The sequence below is a fragment of the Apodemus sylvaticus genome, chromosome 3 (genome assembly GCF_947179515.1).
Source record: "Apodemus sylvaticus chromosome 3, mApoSyl1.1, whole genome shotgun sequence".
Taxonomy (NCBI): domain Eukaryota; kingdom Metazoa; phylum Chordata; class Mammalia; order Rodentia; family Muridae; genus Apodemus; species Apodemus sylvaticus.
Genome location: NC_067474.1, coordinates 98958748 through 98978794, shown reverse-complemented (window position 1 = coordinate 98978794; position 20047 = coordinate 98958748). Strand labels below are relative to the sequence as shown.

General features: G+C 39.7%; 1 protein-coding gene across 4 annotated transcripts in view; it reads right to left on the bottom strand.

Annotated features, from left to right (window-relative positions):
- Nucleotides 1-19414, bottom strand: part of Adamtsl1 (ADAMTS like 1) — a 383172-nt gene extending 363758 nt beyond the window's left edge. For 2 of the 4 annotated variants that reach the window (XM_052176711.1, XM_052176713.1), the window contains exon 1: nt 19084-19414. In XM_052176711.1, coding sequence (XP_052032671.1) covers nt 19084-19146 — 63 coding nt within the window. In that variant the 5' untranslated portion in view covers nt 19147-19414. The remainder of the gene's footprint in view (nt 1-19083) is intronic. The other 2 variants (XM_052176712.1, XM_052176714.1) reach the window with 1 other exon arrangement.
- Between the last annotated feature and the right edge of the window lie 633 nt (nt 19415-20047).

The following is a 20047-nucleotide window of genomic DNA, read 5'->3' as shown; positions in this document are numbered from 1 at the left end:
TGTCAGTAAATATTCTTGGAGTCTACAGCAGGCCAGGGCAAGTTGCAGTTGAGGGCCTAATTCATAATGTCTGTCAATTTTCTCTCTCGTTCATAATTGCCCTGTTTCTCAATAGACAGAAAATGAATGCAAGCTTCAGATAAGCAAGGGAATGGGGGAAGATGCAAATAAACCTGACCCACAGGGAAGAAAGGCAATCACAGTCTGCTTTCCCATATATCTCTTTATACCAATGCAGAATTTACTCAAAACATTTAAAGCTGAATGACAACTAACTTCCCATAGTTTTCCTTTATGTAGGCTAATTCATATCCCAAGTGAGTATGTGCCAAGTCACCTCAGTGAACAGTAACAGGTAACTCTCTGTTCCACCTGGGAGCACTCTTAGGAGGCAAGTGTGCTGGGACTGGAACTGATACAGACAGGAATGGATGCATGGGGTTCTGGGTTATTCAAAGGCAAAGGCTGCAACCAATAAAACACTAAATGGTATTTTAAAGTAAGCACACTAATGAGTACAGTACAGAATGTTTAAAATACTAAGTTAGTCATAAATAATCAGGAAAAAATAAAAGTGAACTTGACCCAAGGAAAGGTTCTAGATTGGGGACAGTAGATTCTATATAATATGACATCTAAACATTCAAATACTGGAGATCTGAGGTGAAGATATTTAGAGTCAAGATATTGTTACAAAACTCTGGTAGATAGGAGTACATGGCATTCAGTCTCTACACTGGTGTCACAGAGACAGAGAAGGACAGAGGGACAGAGAGAGACAGACAGTCAGAGGAAACAGAAACAGAGACAGAGAGTCAGAGACAGAGAGATTCTCTCTCTCTCTCTCTTTCTCTCTCTGTGTGTGTGTGTGTGTGTGCGTGAGAGAGAGAGAGAGAGAGAGAGAGAGAGAGAGAGAGAGAGAGAGAGAGTCTGTGTATACTCACATTTGAACTAAAGCATTTTAGAAGGTGTACATGGGTAATACTGGTGGGGCAAACTTTTAAGCAAGGACACAGGCTGGACATCAGGTCAGTCAGTCACTGTGGTATATTTCTTCCATCTTGACATAGCCATCATTGAATTTTTAAATAACATAGTACAGGGTGCCTCAGTTTGGGGTAAGATAATTTCTAAGATGCCTAGAATTCTAAATTAGCTAATTATACTTATGCATATTTACAAATCATTTTTTAAATCTACAAAATAGGACTCAAACATTTCCTTGGTTTAACTCTCAGAGTTGCTATAAAGATCGCTTTAAAGATAAAGCAGTAATATATCAATGAATGCTTGGCAGTATAATTGCTAAGTGAAATTTGAGAGATGGATGGTCTTATGGCTTCAGTCTTAATTTTTTTAACACTGTGATTCTTGAAACTGATAATTTATATTGGGACTCTTCTCTTTATGCAGAGCTCTTCACCCAGAACCTATGGAAGACATTAAAGTAACTTCTAAAGCATAAAATAAATGCATAATTATACTGTATAGATTTAATTAATAAACATTTACTCTTTAATTATTTGAAAATCAATTAACATTTGCAAGCAAAGATTATCCAGGTGATCCATAGAAGTCAGATTTGCTTTCTGGTTTTCACTTTCCAACTGACTTAATTCTAATGGAAGAGTTAGAGAACCCTGATGTCTTAAGACTCTTTCTACTACATGAAACTCAACAACATTCACTAACTATTGCATTTTATATCAGTATAGAAACTGCTATTGCCATTTCCTGTTCTCTACTGTGTGACCTCAGAAGTAATTTTAAGTTATGTTTTAGTTTTACAGATATATTTCCTCTCATATTATGCCATTTGGCCTGACAGCCCAGACACCGCTGCTAGATGATGCTTTGTTAGAAGAATCACAGCAGTGTCACTGAGCATTCTCTAGTTAAGGAAATGCATCACAATAATACCTTGCAATTTTTCTTTTCTCTCTCACGTGCAACAGAGAGAGTAATTTTGTAACTTTAAATTTGTAAATGTAATTTGTTTCTCTAAATGGATGAATTTCTCCTAGTCCATTATAATTCGCTGTCACCATAATAAACAGCATGTGTCTACTTAGCCGGAGCTGAGAAACGCTAATGGCAGTTAGAGACAAATACAGCACTTTCCCCCTCATGTCTTTCCAGTCATGTTCAATAGAATTTTTCCTTGCTTTTCCAGTTGGCTAAGTTCCATGTACTGTTAGCATTTTTTTCTAAAAAAAATCATAACTGAAAATTGTCATTTAGTGTTGTGCATATGGGAGGTGAGACAATCTTCCATTGTTTGTAAATTCAATAACAATACCAAGGAGCCATTAAGTAAAACATTTGGTAAATGTTTATTCACGTATGAAATATAATATGGTGTTCTATTTGCAAATCTCATAAGGTTCCTCAGTGTTTGAAAACCTGGAACAGATGATCTGAGACTTTATACAGCTGGTACTTTGCTCTGAACATGGAAGTATTTGGAGCTTGTCACCTTTATATTTCCAGCAAGATGCACAAGTCCTTCAAGCATCATTTGATATTATTTAATAGAGTGATAATATTTATGTGCCTCGCACAGAACTCTTAGCAATAGGACATGTTAATAGATTAATGTGTGAAGTCATATCATAGACACTAAACTGCCTCAGAAATATATTAAAATGGATGCTGGCCACAGACAATATCAAGGTTGCTGAGGCACACCCCAGGCATCGTTTTAAAAGCCTGCTTTGTAATAAGCAGAGAGAGGGAAGGCGTTAAATCATGGTTTACTGCTGCATGGCCTTGCAGTCTTACCATCTCTGGTGCTAGGTTCAGAAATCAATTTCACACATGGCCGCTATCAGCATTCTTTGAGCTATTAAGACGAAAGTACTTTCTCCTCTTTTTATTAAGACCAAGTTCACTTTTATCTCCCTTTGCTTTCTGGTCCTATCTGGCCTTTTCTGAATCCTCGGGGTTGAATAGCCTGCCTGCAGGCCTTTCACTTCAAGGCTTTTGGAAAGACTCATCCATACCTCTGTACCCCCTTCCTCTGAATTCCACCCTGTGCTGCAATCTGGCCTCACAGCTTGCTGGGGAATATGCTCGCTGGCAGCCACAGCTTGCCTATCCCTCCCTCTGTCATTTCTTACTCATCCTTACTGGTAAATGCTGGAATCTCTGAAGAGTTTTCCCAGTATTGCCTCCTCCCGCGTCCCCTCACCCCCACCCTGTGGTCGGTTGCTCCTCCTGACCTCCCTTTCTCCAGCACTCTCTTGAACTTGTTGGTGATTTACCAATCTCTAGGACATTATTATTCCACTCATTCTACATGCCTATTAATACTTTCACTTAACATTTCTAGAATGTTAAATAAATATTTGGGGCTCCAATCCTTTTACAGCCCTGCTCCCTAACATCAATATAAAACATTCCCCCTCCCTCAAGTCTCCTTCATCTGCCCATAACATAGACACCTGTATTCACACCCACACACTCCATTCCCTCTGCTGTGTGTTCTCCTTAGCCGGGTGCTTCCTTCCGCCCCCTCCCACTCCTCTAATTAGGACCCTAAAAGAGCTCTTCTTATCGACATGACACACAGCTGGTTTTGCAGACTGCTCATGACCATGGCCAGGCTAGTGCCTCTGTAGTGTGGCTATGTGTGCCCAGACACTCTGAGGAAGAAAGCTGTGGGTGAGAAGGCAACGGTGGTGTCTCATAGAGCCTTGAGTTCCAACTGAGGGATTGAGCCTAGAGTGAGTCACAGCCAGAGCCAGTGAAGGCATTTGTGTGGAGGATGAGGTGTTAGGGTTTCATAGCTGGCAGGGTACTTTTACTATTCGTTTGAAGCTCACAGTACCCTGATGCGCACTAAAAGTGTATGGACATTTTGGAAAAAGAAGAGGACAGAAAGTTGCTGCCAAAGGAATAAGTGAAGAATTAATCTTACAACCATTTCAATAACAGATAAGAGCGACTTAGACTCCCTGTCTGATTAAATGAGATATGGCTCGGTAAGAGTTAGTCATCCGGATCGGAATTGAGCTCAGCTGCCCGAGGACAACAGTCGAGCTTCCAAAACATTGAATCTGACACAGTGGTCACTGAGAGAAAAAGGAAAACAAAAGGTTTAATTGACAAGTATATTCAGAAGACCGGAGGCCTCTGAGTGCCTGCTTTGTTTTTGCAAGTCAGACTGAGAAAGCTCTAATTTCTATCTTGTGCCAAACATTTTGTTCTGTCCATGACCTCTATTTTTTTTTTAATAAAACATTTACCTGTTCAAATGAGTAGTTTTGCTATTATACTTAGATTTCATAAGAGGGCAAGTACTGATGTCTTCTGTGCGCACTGTTACATGTGAGGACAGTCATCTTCACACTATGCACTGCCCTTCTGTCTAATGTACATCCCTATCATTTATATACACAGTCCATTCCCATGCATTAGATGAGCTACTGGAACCAGCACATGGCCACTGTTGAAGGCCACGAGGCTCACGGAGTTGTAGAATTGAAGAGGGGGAAGTTACAAAGATTCTTCAGTGTTGAAACCATTCTCCTAGGAGGGGAAGGAGTTGTCCATCTTTCCAACTCTCTTTAGAGCAATTTGTTCTTGGTGGTGGATTTTTGATTTGTTTTTAAGGGCTGGCTACATGATTGAATTACTTGGGATCTTTATCTGAGCTTGTCCTCAGACCAACAGGAATGAAATTTCTTGGTTGAGGTGGGGGTGGGAGTGACAGCAGATGGCCAGACATGTTCAAGCCAGAGTTCTCAAGTATGAAGGAGAGAGCTGAGAACCTTGAAGGAGGCAGACATTTATAAGCAGATTCAAAGGGGAATTTTCTTGATCTATCCTTCACTTTCCTTCCATCTTATGCTTCCTGGTCTCAGTGGTTCCCAGAGCCCCTCTCCAAGTGAAAGAATAAACATTTTTTTCTTCTCATTCCTTCTCTCTGAGGTTGACAGGGAAGCTGCTGTCAGTAAGCAAAGCTGCTGGCTCTCTGAAATCAAGGGAACCATTAAGAGGGCAGTTCTGAGAATGAGGTAGTCACATTTCAGCATCTAGGGTGGGAAAATAACTACTGATGTTTCCTGGGCGCTTGCTACCCATGTATGAGCCTGTGCTAACTAGGTTGTGTGAGTCATTTTATTTACTTTGTTATGATTTTTGCATGTGGGTGATGCTGTTGGCAGCTGTGGAATGGGCAAAGACACTGGGGCATGGAAAATTGTAGAAAAGTTATCATAGTGAGTCCAAATCAGGCAGTCTAGCTAAAGATATCTTGTTCAGGAGCTGTCAGAGTTGGCCTATTTGGGGATCATACAAATGGCTTACAAATCAACCGCACCAAGGCATTCTTAAGTGTAGCAAGTTCCTGGAATATTTGGAAGCCGAGAAAACAACAACCACTGTCCTATACTAGCCTGAAGATAGGGAAACTGAGGCATACAGAGACTATGAGATAGTTAAAGGGCTTTGACTTTGATGGGGGAAGAGAATGGGCTTCTGTAAGTTCCAAGTAGAGAATTTCCATTGTTCTAGATCAAGAGAGAGGGACAATAAATAAATACATACATAAATTCATAAATAAATAAATAAAATCTGTGCCAAAGGAAGGTACAGAGAAGCAATGGGAAGGCTATGTGATAATGTCTCTGTGCTGGAACCTTTGCTTCTTATCAGTTAGATATTGGAAAAATCCAGAAATAATACTCTATCAGATGGAAGATGCCAAAGGTTGAAGTCACACTATTATTTTATGTAATATTATAATTTTTAAAAGAAATGCCACCTACCAAACTATGACCTGCTATCAATTATAAGTGCATCCAAGTTTCCAAAATCAGAGGGGAAAAAAAAAACTGTGTATCTTAGGATCGATGAAATACGGTACAAGCTGTGAACTCTCATGAACTTGGTTTAGAAATTGTGGAAATCACTCAGCATGTTGGGGATGTGCCTGCCAAAAGAGGCCAAAACAGAGCTCAAACGACGTGGAACATAATCTGTACTGCATATTTTAATATGATTTGTTTGCAATAAGAACTGAATACACAGCAATTCACACCACCTTTAGGTTTTCATACTCAGTTTTCTTATCGGTGAAATAGGTGGGGCCAGCACTATCTAGCATAGATAAACAAGGTAGTAGTTGGCACATGGGTCCAAACGAAAAATCACATTCTTTGCTAAACCTGGAGAGATGTATCTGCTGTTGAAGTCAATTTTGAGGAAGAAAGGGGGAATGTAAAAGGGGTAGATGTCCAAAATTATTATGAAAAAGGAACCATATGATTTTAAACATAAATACCTGTTTGATGCTCTTGCCAGGAAAGTCTATGTTATGAGGCGAGGCCAAGGTAGGATCAGCTTTGTACTAAAGCTGTATGGATAGCTTTGTGTAAAGCAGATTATTTGCTCCTCATTAGGAGACAGAGAATGATACCCGCGGACTCCAATGTGACTCATTGACAATCTGACTCCTTACTAATCAGACTCACAGAACAATTTATATTACATGTATTGCAAGCTTCTCTCTAAAATTTGTGACTTTTCCCATCCTATTTCAAATAAATGAAATCTCGAAGTTTACAATTTTGTACTAAACATGGTTTCTCTTCTAATGACCACAGTGGGCCTTCATCCTAGCAGATCACTTAAGTGTAGACCCTCAGTACTACATTGTCACTGGAGATCCAGCTGTGTGCTAAGGGAACCCCACATGTGGAACCCAGATTAGGTGGTGTGAGGATTTGGGGAATGAGGGCAACAGCACTTGCTGATATCTTGGAAAGATTTACGACTGGGTCACGAATCTGAAAAGCTTAATAGGTTCCTTTGGTGAGGGAATAGGCAAGTTAATGACCAAACACGAGGAAACACTGTAACCTTAGGTTGCAATAATTAGCAGAAGGAACAAAAATCGATTTCCTTGGGCTGGCTTTGACGAAGTTTATCAGCAGAGAGCAGAGGGATCATTTTGAAACTGTGGGAACCTTTTCAGAGAGAATGGCTCTGTATTTATACCTCACAGGAAAACCTTCTTAAATTTTTCAGGGTATGGACATATGTGATTCTCTAAAATGCTTTCCATAGTTAAAAAAAAATTAATCCTGTACTTTAGCTCACAATCTTTAATAAGGAGACCTTGAGTAAAAGTATTCACGCTTGCACATCTTACATCCCATAAGCATTTCCTGAGCATCTACCTGGTACCAGGCTCTGGCTCTTATGTCAGCAGTGAGACCTGAACCCTAGAACCTAAAGGAGCTCTAGAGACCCTTGAGTTTCAAGATGAAGGATCCTGTTGTTAGGCTTCCTACCAATGATTCTGTAGTCTTCTAGGGGAACACCTCCTTTTGGACATTGCTGCTTTTGCTTCTGTTGGATTCCTGGTGTCTCTCCAGGAGAGGGGTATGAGTATAACTTCTAGGCTGCTCTCTGTCTTCTTCACTCCATGTAGTCATTGCAACTGTCTTTCTCAAACAATACTGTAATCCTTGCTCCTGCTCATGGCCTGCAAGGCACACTGTGGCCTGGCTGTTCTCTATGTCAGGATCCACTCACTGTCTCCTGAACTCATCCTTCTGCTTTGTCCTTGTAGGATCTCTGCTGAGCATGCCTTCCCCCCTCTCTCCTTCGCCTGACTTCAGTGGAGATGCTGCTTCCCTAGGAGAGAACCTGGGACCCTCAGATGGTAAATGGCAGCACCCTTTCTTTCTTCTTTTGACTCAAGGAAAGAGACTGGAATGGAGCAGACCAGTTCGTTGCAAAGTTTTCACCGATATACAGATTAATAAGAAAATAGTAAGGACGCAAGTTACATTGTCAAAAACCATGTGTATGTTTTATTTTTTGTTTGTTTGCTTTTCTTTTGAAAATTTACACCTGAACTTTTGGCTTTTAGAGTGACATTCAACATATTTCCTGAGTCAAAAAAAAACACACAAATTGGTAGAATTGGAACAAGAATGAACCCCATGTGCATTAGAACTGCTCCGTGCTGCTACCAGACTTTGCCCAGCTGAAAACTCTCCCCAGTTTTCTCCCCAAGGCTGTTATGAGGAGGCGGTAGATTAATACACGTAAGGTGTTTCTTGCATTGATTCGACCATACTCTTTAGTATTAACCTCATGTTGTCTAACAAATCAGTGATATTTCATGTAATTCATTAATATCCGTAGGTAGAAAATAAAAAAAAAATATTGTGTCCATTTTCTTTACTCCCTTCCTTCCTGCAACTGTCCCTTAATCATTTTTGAAATTTTAGTGGCCTATAAAACATAAAATTCTGCACATCCATTCTTTAGATTACAACTATTAAAGGTACAAAATATTGTGCTTTTCTTTCTTTTTTTTAAATTTTAGATTCTATAGTCTGGCTGGGAATGCTTTGAACAAGTGGAATCCTTGGGTCAATCCCCAGCACTTAAGAAAAGATCCTGTACCCTGTAGGTTGTCCTAGCCCCACCCAGCTGAAGTTAGTAAGCTTCTTGAGGGAAGACCATAGCTAGTGGCACCCCATATTCCTCTGACTAGTCTTCTGTTTGTTTGAATGAGGGGCTAGATTAAAGGTCTCATTTCTTTAGCATAGCTCTAAGATGGAAAAGACAGGTGTTTATGTATCAAATAAACACAGAGACAGCATAATACACTCGTTAATCTTAGGTTTCAGTATTGCTATTAAAGAAAAAGAAATTCAGGAGGGAAAAAGGCGAAACTCAGAAAATGACCTTAAATATAAATCTTTAGAGACCTAGAGTTTTTCTAGCACATTCCTTCTTGAATCACTATAAATAATGAATTAATATGTCTATTTCTTTAGGCAGAGACACTCTTACATCAGCAATAGTTAAATATACAGTTTAAAGAAAATAATATCATGACAGCAACATAAAACCATTGGAAAGCACTGGCCAGTTAATTCCTGTCTCGCCCACCCCATCCCAAATCCTTTCTGATATTACATGTAGAAAGACCCACTTTTTACACCGTGTCTGCTTTGTTTAACACAACCTATCCAGCACCAAACATAATACTGAGACACAGCTGACCCTGAAATTATACATTTTCACATTGATTCAAGGAAGGCAGCCAATTTTTAGAGACCTACTATATACAAGACCCTTAGGAAGTTACTTTTATATACAGGTCAGCAAATTATTCACATTTGTTGATTTGAAAGCAAGAGAAATGACACTTTACTACTGGGACACAGCCTGTCACCTGGACATTTATAAACCTACCATAATCCTTGAGTTCTAACTCAAGATCGCTGCTCAGCAGCTTCAGTGGCTACAGGGTCACCCCTCCTCCCCCACCTCCCAGTTAAGAAGAGCTCTAGGCTTCTAGAAAGAATTCAATGAAAAGAGTGACCTAAAGGAAGTACCACTCCTGGGCATATACCCAAAGGATTCCCCGGCATGCAATAAAGACACATGCTCCACTATGTTCATAGCAGCCTTATTTATAATAGCCAGAAGCTGGAAAGAACCCAGATATCCCTTAATGGAGGAATGGATACAGAAAATGTGGTATATTTACAGAATGGAATACTACTCAGCAATTAAAAACAATGAATTCATTATTTTTTTAGGCAAATGGTTGGAACTGGAAAATATCATCCTAAGTGAGGTAACCCAATCACAAAAGAATACACATGGAATGCAATCACTGATAAGTGGATATTAATTAGCCCAGAAGCTCTGAATACCCAAGGCACAATTAGCATATCAAATGATTCCCATGAAGAAGTAAGGAGAGGGTCCTGATCCTGGAAAGGCTTGATCTAGCATTGGAGGGGAGTATCAGGATAGAGAAAAAGGAGAGAGGTGATTGGAGAATGGGTGGAGAGAAGAAGATTTATGGGACATATGGGGAGGGGGGAACTTGGAAAGGGGAAATCATTTGGAATCTAAACAAAGAATATAGAAAATAAAAATATAATAGTAATAATGATGATGATGATGATGATAATAATAATAATAATAATAAAAGGAAGGGAATCTGGATTCTATGGTTGACCCTACTTAAGAGGTGTTGCTGACAGATGGGACACAAATTTCCCAGTCAACACTTTGCATTTTAAATTCAATTATTTGTCAAACAAAAGCGAAATAATGAACAATTGCTTAATTTATTCACACAGCAAACTTACATTAAATACCTATTTAAATAAAATTCTGCCTGCTGTCAAGAAGGCAGATTTTGTGTGTGTGTGTGTGTGTGTGTGTGTGTGTGTGTGTGTGTGTGTGTGTGTTGGATAGGATGACACCAAATTCTTACCTTCAAAGGGGTCGCCATCATTGGAAGCTACAGTCTGTTATAGGGTGCAAGATCTGGCAGCCTACAAGCTATCAAGTACTTTCTGTAACCGTAAATTCGAAGCCTGCTTGTCATCTCAGGCAAGCTACAAGCCCCAAAGCAAGGTCTCAGTGGCCAATGGCTAGAACAATTCTAATGAAAGAGCAGGAAAGTCCTTCCAAGCTCTCTTCCAAGTCGCACTCCAGCACAGGAACAATGGGCACTCTGATTGTTTCCATTACCCTTTTTGTTTCTGGTTCTGCTGACAGAGTTCAATATTTGAACAATACATGTAAAGACTTCAAGTGGAGGCTGAGATTATAGCCTACAAAATGGGTTGGGAAATCAGACACCCGACCATGCCTCTCTATGAGAATGAAGTGAGGTATATTTATTTTATTAGACAGTTTGAAATTATTATAGGTTGCTGACAATTTCCTGTCTCATTTCTTTTATGCTCTTGGAATTTAGGTCAGGATGTCTTGGGTTATCACTCTCCTTTGTTCTAACAGTTACACCAGTAAACCAAACTAATGTAAAGAAAGTCCCTAGGGAGAAAAATGAAGGGAAATTACTCAAAGCCTTAGGAGGAGGATGGCAGAAGCTTTGGAAAAAATCTGAAAAGGCAATGAAGATGAAGATGGAAAGTCTGTGAAAATTAATGTAGTGTAGAATTGGCGAGCGTATCACTCGTTGCTTTAAACAAATAGAAGAAAGAACCCACTTAGGAGGTGCACCCAAATAATTCACAGGTGGCAAAACTATTAGAGTCCTACAATTTCTTGCTTCAGAACTAAAATAAATCCATGTTAGAAATGGCATATGCCTCACACAAAAGATTTTCTGTCGGTCCATTTCTTTCAGATATCTTCCTTTGATACACAAGCTCACTTAGCTCACGTTATAACTAAATTATTTTAAGACTTTAAGTGAAACTCTAATGACCACGGGTGGTACCAGATACTATAGTACATACATATATATAATGTCAAATGGAGAGTGTTTGGTCTTGCATAGAATTTTGCCTATTGACCTGTTAGTAGAATATAGGCAAGATGGAAGGCTGTAGCCTGTCATCATAGAGCGCTTGGGATCGTGAGACAGATGCTGACTCCCCACATGTTCACATTTGTGATTATTGATCACATATAATGATCACGCTTACAATAATAGCAACTCTTGTTTGTTTTGGGACAGGGTCTTGCTCTGTCACTCTTTCTTAGTTTCCCGGTTGGGCCATTCATAGTCAACCACGTGCGGCCAAAGATTTGCTTTGAAAGAAGATTTTTCTTAGAGAACTAATCTTAATTATGAAACTGTTCCAGTGTGTTTTCTGATACAAAGTATCATTCTTAACTACAATAATTTTAAAAATCATTGCTATTTGGAGACAGATAGTTATTGGTGCCATTTATAAGAATAAGATGTTCACAGTGTGAGGGAAGCTATATTTATTCACACAGAGGTATTAAGGTTTAATGAATCTAAATAGGTATAGGTGGTGTATTTGCAAACAAACTATTTTGGAGGCCAGCTGAAAAATCACAATGCCCATTTCAGAAATGTTGTCCATGAAAACACTGTTATTTAAAAGCAAAATTAATATTCCAAAGGTAATAAAATGCCCAACAGACTTCTGAGCTATTTATTACAGGTATTATGTCTTATTCTATCTCCCAACTTTTCTCTCCTGCTAATGGCTTTGGTTTTGCATTAAGTAAATGTCAAAATTGTCTGGATATTCTTAATCACCTGACATATGACAGCACTTTTTTGTCTACAAAGGAAAAGGAAAAAATACCACTTAAGCATGAAATGGTGACCTTTGCTCTCTCAGCATCTTAGAGAGCTAGGTGTGGTGGCAAGGCACGAGAGTGCAGACAGACATAGAAGAAGAGGTCTGTAATGATGGGCTTACGGTATGGTTCCAGGATCAGTATTACTGCACAATCTTCACACTGATATGTGATATGTGCTTCCTCATAGCAGCTTGCCTGTTATCTTTGGTTGTGGTTCGAATATCCCCAGGGTCTGCTATACCTAGAGGAGTGGATCTTAGGTGGAAGAAATAGATAACAATACAGATCTTTAAGAGATGGAGTTAGAGGAAGACCTCAAGGTCTCTGTAGGGATGTAGTCTAGAGAAACTGGGCTGCAGGCTCTGTCTTTGCTTCAGCTCTCACATGCAAACTTTTCTCTCCATGAATTCTTGCCATTGGTATCTGTGCCAGGAGGTGAGGCAACCCTCTCCACAGAGCCTGTGAAATGCCAGTTGGACTTTCAGCCTCTAGAACTATGAACTGAAGAAACTTCCGACTATTAACTGCCTCCGGTATTTTGCTATGATGATAGAAAGAGGTGAATATTGTTCCAAGAAAAAAGAAAAATAAGTCAAAGATAATTTGAGATCAGGTATACTCAGTAAGTGGGTGTTTTTTGTAGGTTTGTTTGTTTTTTGTTTTGGGGTTTTTTGTTTGTTTGATTTGTTATTTTTCCCCTTTCCTTGCCTTTGGGAGTCTGTTTTTCTTCTTGTCAGTTGTTGAGTTTTTGATTTTCTGATATTCTGTTACTGGAGTCACTGGAGTGTCAAGGCTTGGACTTTGCTTCTTGGTGTCTTTTTCATTGCCTTAGCCCTGTTCTGGGTCTGGGTGACTCTCTGGCTGTAGTTTCGTTGTCTGGTGCTATGTTATGGAGGAGATCTCAAATGGCTGGCTATGAGCCTGTATTGCTTTCCTCATTTTTCTATGCAGCCATGGATTCTATGGTTGAAAAGTTGAGCCATTTTTCCTGCTTTCCTAGAACACAGACACCCTCCCAGCTACTTAACACACTCAGAGTACGCAGCAAACAACAAACTGTAAAGATTAAACCACCATTAAGATGATGTGGCATCTTCTTATTTTTCTTTTTCCATATAATAAATGGAAAGAGGTATTAGCACTTACAAGTATGCACTAGAATGCATAAAATCTAAATTTGAAGCATATGTTATTTATAAAGGTTTTGAGCATGTAACACATTTCCACAAATTTTAGGATTTTCACATAACAAAGGCTATTTCCCATATTGAAATGAACATTCTCAGTGCAGGGTCCTGAGAGTGGAGGGGGGTAGTAAGCTGGAGTCATCTGGAGACCCAGGCCACTGAGTAGCCTGGCCATCCTAAAAGTTTAAAATGTCTACACTAAATCCTCTACCTTTGGGGAGCAGGTAAAGAGGGTTTTGGAGGACCCTCTAACACCAAAGTTCCATCCGACACCTTTAACTAAACTGACCCCCAACTCAATTGAATAGCACAGTCTGGCTGCAAAGAAGGTGGGAGATAAAGTTTATTTCAGTGCTCAGGAGTATAAAGAAATGGATGAATTAGTAATGCGGGGTCTGCTAAAGCAAGAGTTTATAAATACTTTATTTTGTGAAACTGTAGCTAAAGTAAATACTGTGTTCTCCTCAGGACGGAGTTTATGAAAGGAAATGTACTTAAGACCTTAATGGATAAAAAATATACATGAAGTATGCAAAATGATTCATTTTAATTGACAACAGCAAAAAGAATTACTGTTCAATTACAGTTGACTATGTGCCTACACACATCTAAGACAGAAACACAAAATAGATGTCTTCTTTTTTGAATTTATTAAGTGCTTTTGACTTGGGCTTTCTCAAAACCAAAAGCGTGAGATGCTTTATATTGAAAGAATGTTCACAGTTTTCTCCCCTTCTGGTAGGATTTCTTGCTGAGTCATTCTTACTTACCTATTTGCTCATTTAATCACTCATTGAGATTCTGGTATCAGTAGGAGGAGTTTACATCAGACATTCTGATGTTCCTCCACAGCTTTATAGGGAAGACAGCAATACAGAAATCCAAGTCAAATAGAAGAAACACAGGACAGAAATAGATGCACAATAAAGCAGGAACTACAAAGCCATGCTAAAAGTTCTAGACAAAGCAATGAAGTATAGTTTTAACCAAGTCTATGACTTGGTGCTGAATTTATATATATGTGTGTATATATATATTTGGGGTGGAAATATTCAAGCACAGAAACTATTTCTTCTAAGAAAGCTTATGATTAATTATTGAGATATGTATTTCTTTGACCAAACTAGAGAATAGAACTGAATATAGGAAAGAGTCAACCCAAATATAATAATTCTGAGCTTCTTGGAAATAATGAAAGGCCAAAGGTCACTGTTGGCTATGGAATAACCACTAGGCAGCTTCTTGACATGGTCAGAGAACTTGTAGCTAACTAACTGCCTTCCATGCTGGGTGCTTCAGCCAGCAAAGTCAAAACAAAGTCAGAACAGTTAAGCTTTATTCGATGTGGGTTTTAATCTTGAAGTTCGGGAATTGGGGAGATTTAGTCATTTATTTTTGAGCTCATGGAAAGAAGGGGTTGATAGCAACAGCTTACCCAGTTAGCAGGCAGGCTCCCCACACAGCTGTGCTGGCCTATTTCAATTAGGATCCTTTCAGACTTACATCACCTTGGTATGCCAGTCCTAAGCTGCTCAAGAGCCAGGACTGCCAATCAAGCCAAAATTCAACCACATGGTGCAGTTTTTATGATGTAGACAGAAAGGGACATGAGGTTGTCTCACTCTGGTCAAAACATGAAGCTGGAAGGCAGCTTTCTGAAGAGAACCAGCGAGGATGGCAAGTCTGAGACTCCAGTCAGGCATATTCTCTTCTGACCATCTCTACTGAGTTATTCGTGGTGATTCAAGGTCCATTCTCAGACAGAATGAGACTCGTGTCCTCATCCCGAGAAGAGGTCACTCTGAGGTCACTTGACTGGAGACACCTCAGAAACTAGAGAGTGTATTTGCCGAGGAAAGGGCAGAATGGAACTGGAATAATTGAACCTGAGAACGTGTCAGTGCTGGAAGCTGAGAGATACACAAATTGAAAGCAGAACTGCCATTTGACCAAAGAAACTGGACTGTGCACATGAAGTCAGAGGAGGAAAAGACAAGACTCAGAGCCACCCTGGATGGAGCCTATCCTTCCTTGTCTTAGTCAAGGTCACAGGTACCTCTCATTCCTATGTATAAAGGGAATGGCCTAGATGCTGTAGTGGGTGCAAAACAAAACAAAACACCCATAGCTTAGTCATAAAAAGTAAGCATAGACCCTTATGTTAACTTTAGTGATAAGCATGAGTCTCTGCCACTGTTACTGCAGAAAATTGTATCCCACATTCTTCACAGACATTTATAGAGTGCACCTATATATTAATCATTATATAAAGGGACAGACATGTACTCATTTTTGTAATCCCTCTATTTCTCCAAAGCCTTTTCTATCTGTAGACTCTTCCGAGGGAAAACTTCCCTGGTATAACAGGTTTCTTTTGTAGTTCACTGGTGACCACTACTGGACATTCTTCCCTCAGATAACATGCAGTGGTACATTGAGTCTCATGAAAAATGATGTTGTCATAGCCCTTGACATCAAAACAAGAACCCAAGAAGACAAGAAATGTCCCATAAGGAAAGTAATTTTTATAATAAAGGCCATTATTCCTATGGACTTGTAGGGAAAATCCTTAGCTTTGATTTTAAGATTGTATAGATATGAGAATAAAAATAAGATGGTGAGTGAGAAGTTAATCAGAAGGGCTTTCACATGTGAGCCCATAGGCATGTGCTTTCTCTCCTCCTCTCCCTCCTCTCTCTCCTTCTCCCCCCCCCCTCTCTCTCCCTCCCTCCCTCCCCCACCTCTCCCCTGGAACAAGCCACAATCTGTTGTAATACAGGATTTAACATTCATTCCACAGGCTAATGGTGCTTCACACCATCCAAGATAGATTCACTTATTTAATAGTAGAGGAGAGCACCAGACAAGCTGAAGGGAACAAGCTATCGTGCTTGACTAGTTTCCATGTATAAATTAGTGTAGAGACGAAAAAGAAATTCAACAGAAAAACACATGTACTTTATTATAATTCCAAGAGTTACTCTTGCAACTCTCACAATGGCAGGGGAAGGACCTTACAACCACTTAAAAGAAACACAAAGAAAACTCAGGCTTGATTAAATGTGTCTCTGACAGGAAGAGATTCAAGTGTAGATGGACATAAGTGTCATTGTCTGGTCATGGGATTTGGCACATTTCTTTTGATCTAAACAACTGAGACAAAAGATACAAGAGTAGGAAGACTGGAGACATTGAGTAAGGTGTCTTAATATGACCTGAATAGCAAGATGAGATCTTTTGATCCATCCATTGAATAGAAATGTCTTTGGTGACATGGTTACTGTACAATAAAGTTTGGACAGTAAGCTCAGATTCACACAAATCACACAGGGGCTCCTTCTCCCAGGAATAATGTTCTAGGAGAAAAGGGATGTTGACAACAATTAAGGCTCCATAACATTTCTTATTTGCATAATTCAGGAACTGAGTTAGGATACAGATTATTTAGCTGTCAATGAAGTGAAGGCTATTTTGATCAGGCAACAACTGGGCTTGCTACTATACAGACAGGATGTGCACCGTTAATTCTAATACTAGACAAGACTCTTGTAATACGTGAAAGAACGGTAGAAATAACAAATCCTCAAATTCAGTTTGTGGATCAAGCCTGAAAGTTGAGCTGATGATGTCACACTTCTGGTTCTAAGTCAACTACAGGTCAGGCTAAAGTTCTCTTTTTCTTAAACCAATAATTCATTTTGGCTGCAAATCTAAACAGGCATTTAATGATGAAGCACAATGAGTGCGTGTCATATTGCACACATCTTTAAAGGCCTGTATGATCAATAAAGCTTATGTATCTCCAATGAAGAATATGTCTTTAATGCTTGAGCACTTCATATCCACAGTATAAAGTACATATAAACAGTACAGATTTCCCATCTGTAAAATGGGCTTAAAATTATCTGTTTCACGTGGCTATTGTGAGGAGTCACTAAAATACTTTCCCAACAACTGATCCAGTGTTTCACACCTCCAGTCACACCCTGTATGACAGCCCTTACAGTTCTTTTTTTTCTAGCAGAGCCTTCAAACTTGTAATCACTTAAGCATATGCGTAAAACAAACCTGGGTTTGAGATTTCATTCCAATTCCATCATACAATCATTGTAATTCAGACATATATTAAATCCTTTTGAAATAGACACTTTTGTCAAGGTGAGTCTAATTAATTGCTCAAATACCTATATGAATATTCAAGATACCAAAGGGGAATGTAATGTATTTACCAAATGAACAGAAAATCAACTAGCTGCCGAATGAGAGTATCCGTTAAGTATAATGAAATCATATTTCCACATGAGAGTAACATAGCCAATGATGTGAACTGGTAATTTGCTTTATGATGCAATTTAATGGAGAATAACACACACTTTAGAAACAATCACAAAGAAAGAAAGATGAGACGAATTAATGATCTATGCAAGTCACAGATCCCATATGGAAAAAATGAGACACCTCCCTCGAACTGCTTGCTCCGCAGCCATAAAGCACACCTCACACACTGTTCATTTCAGTCCTCTGTGAAACCAGTGTCTAGTCTCCTCTCCCTAACTCTTTACTTTCTGTTTAAATGTTCATGCAAATTGAAACTATTTCTCATTGCAAAACAGTACTCCAAGTTTAAAGCTATAGTGATGCAGTTGATTTCAATATGACAATGTAAGAAATAGTTCCTTGGTATCTGGTCACTGTACCCCACTGATCCTCCTGGAGTTTTCCAATTTGTAACAAATGGTTCCCTTCCCTTCACTAAAATTCCAGTGTCCATCAAATTTGTCAGACTCAAAGCAGAACAAAATATTCCTTTGCCATCAACAAAACAATGTGTCTTACACAATGGTTACACTTTTACCTTTGCCTTCTTTACGCTTCCTTCTGAAGAAGTTCTGGTCTGTCATAATTGTGACAGGGACGGCTAGAGTCACCTTTCTTTGGAATCAGAGTGTGCACATTTTGGAATCAAACCGTCAGATGAGGTTTACTAAACTGCTTGCCCAGAACACTCTGGTTTAAAAGAAATGTGCATTGCTATTAATATTTTGAGTGTAGATTTTTTTGGACAGTATATGTTCATTTTCTGCCCATAAAACCAAGTATGAGTCACAATGGAACATTTACTTCGAGTCAAAAATGCAGTGTGTGCTGATGTTCAAGAGAAGAACCTTATCACTGGGGCTGGAAATCAGCAGGACAAGAAGTCCAAGGATCTTTATTTGCCTTCAGAAGTAGATCTGAGATCAACGACTTTAATCTTTAATTCATAAGCATTAGCATTAACTTGTATCCATAAATGTTTATAGTAATTATGGGTTACAATCTGGGTTGATTGTAAACAGGATTTCTTCCTTTTTCACCTGGTTCAAGACTCTTTATGTATTGAGGAAAATAATTCACACAAGGCACTGGAGAACAAGAACCAAGAAAGTTTCTTGCCACCTATCCTTTAGAAACCCCAAACCACCACAGTGAGTGTGATCTCAGGATTCCACGCAAACACAATTATTTATATAGTTCTCAGCACATCTTATCTGCAGTAGACTATCCTCAAGTTCAAGCCTCGGTACGTGCATCATTTACTAATTCTAAAAAGTCTTTTATATTTGATTTTGCTGGGAAAGTTGGGGTTAAAGTTCTCAAAGAGTTGAGTTGTATTTTGTAAACCATGAAAATTCTTTTACCTGGAGTTTGAAGATCATACACAGACAGACAGACAGAAGTACACACACACACACACACACACACACACACACACACACACACCAGCAGCACCCAGACCAAGTGGCAATAGTAACATATCGAAATGAAAAGGCATTACCAGGAGTAGGAAAGCCAGAAAGAGCAGCGGTGTGCCAGGAGCTGCCCGACGGCAGCATTCCATACTTGGATCTTTGCCGGAATCCGAATCGGACACTGAATAAGCTGCTAAGGGCTCCTCTGCCCGCCGCTGTCACATCCAGTGCTGGGGCTCACACTCCAGCCCTGCCTATCAGCTTCCATCAGCCCCGCTCACATTTCCTGAGCGAGGGTGGGTGGGTGGATGGGTGGGGGGTAAGCTGAATGGAATCTCTCTAGAGCAGGCAGCCAGCCAATCAGACTCCTGCTAATCAGACATGCTGAATAACAAAGCGATGGGGGGCGGGGGGGGGGCGCAGAGAAAGTGAACAGTGTGAGCAGAAAAGAGGGAAAGGGACTGAAAGGCAGGGAGCAAGGAGCTGAGCCCGAGAAGAGGAGAGATGTGCAAAAGCAGATGCGCAAAGCTCAAAGAGGAAGCGGGCTGCGCTCTGAACCAACCTGGTTAGTGCTCTGTGAGACGCGATTCTGTTTGCCATTTGCCTGGGCTGGTGTCTGTTGCTCTGGAAAGTACAGTAGCTCCCTGTGACGGTGTATTGTTCCATTCAGGAGAGAAACTTAATCCCCGTCAATATAGAACATATGCTATAAAGGGACCAAGCCCTAGTCGGGACTGAATGTGCCCTTTAAGTGTATTCGGTGCTAGCGTTCTCTTCCTCTTCTATAAAGTGCCGTTTTATTTTCCCCTTTGAGTTTGGAAAAGAATACTATAGATGGTTTGGAAAGGTCCTCACTAAACCTAACAACAGCTTTAGTTATTTTCTGTATTGGGGTGTTGGTTTAAAAATAAGGGGCTGGCAAAGCCCTTCTTTGTGGAGTGACATTTTGAAATATCCAGTATTTATAAGTTTTAAAGGTACAATAAGACTCATTTAGAGCCCCTAGTTTAAAGGAAACCCTGGACAAAGACTCCAGGATGAGGATGTTGA